Here is a 7,500-nt window from a genome sequence, read left to right as displayed (position 1 = left end):
AACACACGGGAGAGGGAGAGAGGGAGAGAGAGAGAGAGAGAGAGAGAGAGAGAGAGAGAGAGAGAGAGAGAGAGAGAGAGTGAGAGAGTGTGAAAAGAAAGAAAGTGAGGCCGAGAGGGCAATAGGGAGACGTGTTCTAAGGAAAGGTGAGGAAAGGGTTAACTGGACCCAGCAGCCTGCCCCCCCACTCCACATCACACACAGAGAATGGCGGCCCCTACTGGACAGAGAATGGCGGCCCCTAGTGGCCTCTGAGAGAATGGCGGCCCCTACTGCCTCTCTGTGGAACTAACAACTCTAACTGGTCAAAGACAGAATTTTGTGATGTCATACATCATATTGCTTTGCCCATATTGAAACTTTACAGTCATGCCAATAAAGCTCTTTGCATTTGAATTTAGAGTGAGAGAGCCAGACGAGAGAGAGAGAGAGAGAGAGAGAGAGGTCTACACTAGGTGAGGAGGGAGAGCACATGTTAGCGTGCTGACCTGGAGCGCAGTACATGTTGGCGATGGCCTCCCGGTCGTACGACTCCTCCACTTCGCTCCAGCTGCAGAAGAACGTCAGCTGGATGTGACCTGCAGGACAGAGAAACAGGACGTCTACAGGACAGCAGTACAGAGAGACGTCTACAGGACAGCAGGACGTCTACAGGACAGAGAAACAGGACGTCTACAGGACAGCAGCACAGAGAAACAGGACATCTACAGGACAGAGAAACATGACAGCTACAGGAAGTCTACAGCACAGAGAAACAGGACGTCTACAGCACAGAGAAACAGGACGTCTACAGGACAGAAACAGGACGTCTACAGGAAGTCTACAGGACAGAGACACAGGATGTCTACAAGACAGCAGGACAGAGAAACAGGACGTCTACAGGACAGCAGGACAGAGAAACAGGACGTCTACAGCACAGAGAAACAAGATGTCTACAGGACAGAGAAACAGGACAGCAGCACAGAGAGTAGTCTACATGACAGCAGGACGTCTACAGCACAGAGAAACAGGACGTCTACATGGAGATGACCTTTATGCCCCAAAGGTAACCTGCTGACCCAGGTAACTTTGGGAGTAACTGCTGATGTCTAGAAACAACAGCTGCTTAGTGCAGTGTTGGATTAAAGTGTTGTTTGGAGATCAGTCACTCCTGAAGTTGCCTAGGTAACCTGGATGTAGCCTCACCCTGTAGTACTCCTACTCCTGAAGTTGCCTGGGTAACCTGCGTAACCTGGGTAACCTGGGGAAGCCAGTAGCCTCACCCTGTAGTACTCCTACTTCTGAAGTTGCCTGGGTAACCTGGGTAACCTGGGGATGCCAGTAGCCTCACCCTGTAGTACTCCTACTCCTGAAGTTGCCTGGGTAACCTGCGTAACCTGGGGATGCCAGTAGTCGTGCTCTGTAATAGCTCTCAGGTACCAGTGTTCCTAGCTGATGCAGCACAATCTCCATCAAAGCAATCATTCTGGACACAGGACCTGGACGTTACTAATGAACCAACCAACAACCACCAACTAACCCACCCTTACAGCAGCACTTTACACTCAACAGCACCAACAACCACCAACTAACCCTTACAGCAGCACTTTACACTCAACAGCACCAACTAACCCTTACAGCAGCACTTTATACTCGTCCACTGGTCACTCGAGGGGAACACTCGTCCGCTGGTTTTAACGCCACCTCTCTCTGGAGGTGAAGATGAACCCCAACAGATGTGTGAGCTCCAATGGTCCAAACGACCTCCACTACCCTCACACACACACACACACACACACACGCACACACACACACACACACACCTCTGCTCACCCTGGTACAGTAGTTTCCAGCCCTGAGCATTAGCGTAATGAGTTCTTTTTGGTGGCTAGCGGTGTCATTAAGACTAATGCTCTCGTTAGCCATCACAGGCCATTAGAACACCACACACAGCCCTGATGATGCCACCCAGACACAATGCTACACATACAACTCTTATTACACATGTGCATGTGTTAGGGTGTGTGTGTGTGTGTGTGTGTGTGTGTGTACCTCTGTCGGTGAGCAGCAGGTTGCTGGGGTTCAGGTCTCTGCAGATGAGTGTGTCTGTGTGTGTGTGTGTGTGTGTGCGTGCGTGCGTGCGCGCGCGCGCAAGTTTTTGTGTGGGTGTGTGTGTGTGAGTGTGAGTGTGAGTTTGTGTGTGTGTGTGTGTGCGCATGAGTGTGTGTGTACCTGTGTCGGTGACAGGGTTCGTACACCTATTCCAAGATCAAATTCAAGCACTTTTCAAGCACTTTCAAGGTCAATTTTCAAGCTTTTCAAGCACTTTACAGCGGTGGCAAATGACATATTATACGAATATACTAACTCAAAATGATTTTTACTTTTTTATCATTTAGAGATGGGTTTAACAGACAAATAAAATAAAATAAGTAAATACTCACTCAACAAATAACTATTCTTTGCTGAATATGTGAACTCAAACTAATGTTAAGGCTCGCTCTTTCATGACCGTCAAGACTGATTATGTCTCTGCAGATGAGTGTGTGAGTGTGCGCATGTGTGTGTGTGTGTGTACCTGTGTCGGTGAGCAGCAGGTTGCTGGGGTTCAGGTCTCTGCAGATGAGGCCCTGCTGGTGCAGTGTGTCCAGCGCGCTCACCATCTCCACAGCCCAGCCGCGCACAAACTCCTCAGGTATGCGCACCTGAGCGGCCGCCTTGCTCAGCTCGTCCAGCTCACGGAACAGCTGCGACACGTTCCGCCCCGGGTCCACACACACGCCCGCACCCGCGTCCGAGTCGCGCCGGGACACACACACACCCGCCTCGCACCGGACCCCGGGGACCGCCCCCCCCAGAGCCTCCATCTCCGCACCCCCACACAGGCGCAGAGGCGCCGGGTCAGAGCCGGGATCAAACCGCCCCGACGCTTCGCTGGCGTCCGCGAAGGGGATGTCATCGCTGGAGCCCGAGGGAGGGCCAGTCGCAGCCCTGCTGCTGGGGGAATGTCCACAGGGTTGGAGCTGGCGGCCATCTTGGCTCTGGAGGGCGGGCTGCAGCACGAGCCCCCCGTAGAGTTCTGGGTGGAGTAAGCCGAGGACGACAGCGCGTCCTGCTCCAGCGACCAATCAGGGTCGGCCTCCTGGCCCATGTCATGGTCCAGCAGCAGCACATCCGGCTGGCCACGCTTGGGCGAGGGCTTGGGCTCGATCGCCATGGCGACGCCAGCTGCGACCAGCTCCTCCTCCAGAGGGTCGGCGCCCCCCCCCACCCCGGGCAGGTTGACCAGCAGGTCGGGAGGCCCCGCCTCCTCCGGGCCGACCCCGTTCCCCCCGCCGACCGCTTCCGTGAAGGAGATGACCGGCACCGACTCGTTGGAGGCCCGATCGCTGTCGAAGCGCCACAGGTCCGCAAGGTGACCCTTGACCTCCACCACCTCGGCCAGGTCCAGCAGCGACTCCGTGACCTCGGAGCCCAGGTCCGAGGTGGACAGGTCGTGGCCGGGGTCGTGGAGGAGGAGGACCTCGCTGGCGCTGTCCTTGCTGTCGATGCGGAAGAACTCCATGGGCGTGCGTTTGGAGCCGACGGACGCGCTGACCGGCTCCGGGGCCTGAGCGAACACGTCGCCCCCCTCGCTCCCCGCCCTCGTCCGCGAAGAACAAACACACGTCCTGCCCCGCGGGCGACGACAGGCTGTCCGTTGCTAAGCAACAGCTTGGTCCGCGGGGCCGTCGGCACGACGACCGTGACGGAGCCTCCGTTGACCTCCTCCTCCGCCGTCTCCCGTCCGGCCTGGCCAAGAGCCTCGGGCTCCACCTTGTCCTGCTCGTACTCCACGCACAGCGGTCAGGTAGCTGTTGGTGCCCCTCTCCTCCTCCCCCCGCACCTCCAGCGGCGCACCCTTGTGGTAGCACTCGTCCCCCAGCCCGGGGCTCCCTCCGTGGGCCGCGGCCAGCAGCAGGCTGGGCCCCTGGGGCTGGAAGGTGGAGGGGCCGGCGAGGGCCCCTGGGCCCACTGAGTCCGCGCTGCCCGAGCTGCCCAGGCCAGGGGCCAGGGGGCCCACAGGGTGCACGGCTGCCGTGTGGGACTTCTGTATGAAGGGGATGTCACAGCTCTCGTCAGGACTGCTGCTGCGCAGGTACTTACTGATGTGGGACCACAGCTTCCCACCTGAGAGGAGAGGAGGAGAGGAGAGGAGGAAGAGAGGAGAGGAGAGGAGAGGAGAGGAGAGGAGAGGAGAGGAGAGGGAGAGGAGAGGAGGAGGAGAGGAGGAGGGAGAGGAGAGGAGAGAGAGGAGAGGAGGAGAGGAAAGGAGAGGAGAGGAGGAGAGGAGAGGAGGAGGAGAGGAGAGGAGAGAGGAGAGGAGGAGGAGAGGAGGAGAGGAGAGGAGAGGAGAGGAGAGAAGAGGAGAGGAGGAGAGGGGAGGAGAGGAGAGAAGAGGAGAGAGGAGAGGAGAGGAGGAAAGGAGAGGAGGAGGAGGAGAGGAGAGGAGAGAAGGAGAGGAGGAGGAGAGGAGAGGAGAGGAGAGAAGAGGAGAGGAGAGGAGGAGAGGAGGAAAGGAGAGGAGGAGGAGGAGAGGAGGAGGAGAGGAGGAGGAGAAGAGAGGAGTGGAGGGAGGAAGAGATGAGAGAAGAGGAGAGGAGGAGAGGAAAGGAGAGGAGAGGAGGAGAGGAGATGAGAGGAGGAGAGAAGGAGAGAGGAGGAGAGGAGTGGAGAGGAACAGAGAGGAGAGGAGAGGAGAGGAGGAGAGGAGGAGAGGAGAGGAGAGGAGGAGGAGAGAGGAGGAGAGGAGTGGAGAGGAACAGAGAGGAGAGGAGAAGGGTTGAGATATCAGGAGAGGAGTAAGGGGGAGAGAGAGCATGTAATCGCTAAAAGTTGCTGAATTTCATTACCACTCCATGATCTCTTGTGTTCGTGTCTAAATCTGATCTCTCGTGTCTAAATCTGATTTCTTGTGCGTGGAGCAAGATACCTTAGAGGCCATTTACTGGCACATACTTACGGGTCTGTCACACACACACACACACACACACCCAGGTCAGCTTGGGCATACATAAAAAAATGATGTCCCAATTCAGACTAGAGAATCAACTGCTGTGTGTGTGTGTGTTAAACACAGACACACACACAGATGCTGGCACTGGCACACACACACAAACACACACACAAACACACACACAGACAGACATAGCACAGTGCAGCTGTGTGAGGTGAGTAATTGTGAAGCAACATCTGCTGCTGGATGAGAATGAATTGGGCGGCGTGCTAACCTCATCATAGGGGCCTGGGGAGATCCTTCCCATCAGCCTGTGAATGTCAGTCAGGACACGCCGACACTCAGATGGGACTGGCCTCACTTAGCGTTCACCTGCTCCAAACACCTCCCTAGCGTGCCTCACACTAGCATTAGCCTATTTCAGACACTTCCCTAGCGTGCCTCACACTAGCATTAGCCTATTTCAGACACTTCCCTAGCGTGCCTCACACTAGCATTAGCCTATTTCAGACACTTCCCTAGCGTGCCTCACACTAGTGTTAGCCTGCTCCAATCACTTACCTGACGTGTCCCACATTAGCATTACGGTGTGTTTCCACACACCGAAATCTCGCGTCGCTATCATTGAGGTTGAATGGAGACGAAATTCGCCCTGGTTGGGCGAAATGAAAGCGAATCGCCGAGGCAGCCGAAACAAAATTGGCCAAAGTTTAACTTTATTTAAATGAGGACCATTCGAGAACCAATCAGGTCCGTGTCTTTGTGTTTGGAGGCGGGAGTTACAAAAAAGTCTGACCAAGATGGTGGAGACTACCTGAGCTGTAACACGAAAATTTGTATGTGATTAAAATGTTTCTACACGAACATTGGCACTTGTATCAACACAAATTGTGGTTTATATGCCACACGAACTTAGTCAGACCACATACACCACTAAATAGACCACCATTATGTTAGTTTAAGCACTCGATCTTTTTAGCTAGCTGACAGGCGAAATGCTAGTATTTTAGGACATTGGATTGCATTGTAAACCAAGCTAGACAGCTAGGCTACATGCTGCAACACAGGTTTGAAATATATTATGTCTTATTGACCTTGTTGTTTCTATGAACATGAATTGTTGTTTATAGGCAACATCAACTTAGTCGATGCATAAAGACCCCTGGATATCTTCATTAAGTACTTAAACATTTGAATTAGCTGAATAGCCTAATTAGCTCGCTTGCCACCACTGGCTAGACACTGCAGTCAAAAGGTTAGCGGTTTCGCCGTCACGCCCCCGAGGCGAAATTTCGCTGGCCGAAAATCGCGAGGTGTTTCGCTGTGTGGAAACCCACCGTTAGCCTGCTCCAAACACTTCCCTAGCACACACACACACACACTAGGGGTGGGCGATATGGACAAAAAATAATATCTCGATATTTTTTGTGATTTTGACGAAAACGATAATTAGTCGATATCCTTTAAAAAAATGTTTTTGTTAAAGTCTGAGTTACTTTACAGCTCATTATTTATGAATAGCATCATTACAATAATAACCAATAACCTAACCTGTGACTTTTTATAACCAAATCAACCAATGCATGGTCACTCTGACACATTTCCAATTCTGCCCCCACTTGTGTTTGTGGCAATGACATGGTCTAGCCAGCTACATTAGAGAAGATGAATAGGCCTAACAGTTTCCCAAGAGAAAGTCTGAAGCTGAAATTCCTTTCAAACCTTTACATAGGATTCACTGTAAAACTAAGAGCAGACCAACAGAGTAGCCTACATCTCAGTTATTTCCTTATATGTTTGTTTTAGAGCAATCACGTAGGTTAGCATTCCAAGTTACAGAATAGAAACTAATGCGTTAGCTTATGGCTAATGTATATGAGAAATCCCATAGAGATGCTAACGGTTGGCATAATCGGTAAACGTAGATATTTAGAGCGAACTTCAGTCCATTTACAAAAGAGTTACATGAGAATAGTTATTTGTTTACAACTGACTATTAAAATACTCAAAGGCTAATGTTTTCTCTCCATATAATGGATATAATTGTCTCGTCAATGCTACTTGAACAGAAGTAGCCGCATAAAATCCCAAGTAGGCTACTCTTGCTGCACAAAATAAACATTAGGCGTGCGTGGGACAACGTTGTGACCCACTAGTGATCACGTGACACTTGCTCTGCTGCACTTCTCCCACATAGCCTACCTCCTGGGAATGTATGAGTCTTCAGTGCGTGATTTCGAGTGTTTTTTCCACATAAGTAATTTAAATACTCGATAATGTCAATTTGCACATGTTAAAACAACAATCACGATATTATCGCAGACGATATATATCGCCCACCCCTACCTCACACTAGTGTTAGCCTGCTCCAATCACTTACCTGACGTGTCCCACATTAGCATTAGCCTGCTCAAAACACTTCCCTAGCATGCCTCACACTAGCATTAGCCTATTTCAGACACCTCCCTAGCGTGCCTCAAACTAGTGTTAGCCTGCACTAAACACTTTCCTAGCATGCCTCATGT

General features: G+C 52.1%; 2 protein-coding genes across 2 annotated transcripts in view; both read right to left on the bottom strand.

Annotated features, from left to right (window-relative positions):
• The window catches only part of LOC121711568, a 313,646-nt gene that overhangs the window by 249,976 nt on the left and 56,170 nt on the right, over positions 1 to 7,500 (bottom strand). The gene's annotated exons all lie outside the window — the stretch shown is intronic.
• The window catches only part of rps6kc1 (ribosomal protein S6 kinase polypeptide 1), a 44,549-nt gene that overhangs the window by 12,471 nt on the left and 24,578 nt on the right, over positions 1 to 7,500 (bottom strand). The window contains 6 exon segments of the mRNA XM_042095276.1: positions 489 to 578; positions 2,558 to 2,956; positions 2,959 to 3,617; positions 3,619 to 3,677; positions 3,679 to 3,822; positions 3,824 to 4,149. Of these exon segments, the coding sequence (XP_041951210.1) occupies positions 489 to 578; positions 2,558 to 2,956; positions 2,959 to 3,617; positions 3,619 to 3,677; positions 3,679 to 3,822; positions 3,824 to 4,149 (1,677 nt within the window).

Source organism: Alosa sapidissima, chromosome 6, assembly GCF_018492685.1.
Source record: "Alosa sapidissima isolate fAloSap1 chromosome 6, fAloSap1.pri, whole genome shotgun sequence".
NCBI lineage: Eukaryota > Metazoa > Chordata > Actinopteri > Clupeiformes > Clupeidae > Alosa > Alosa sapidissima.
This window is presented reverse-complemented; position numbering and strand designations above follow the sequence as displayed.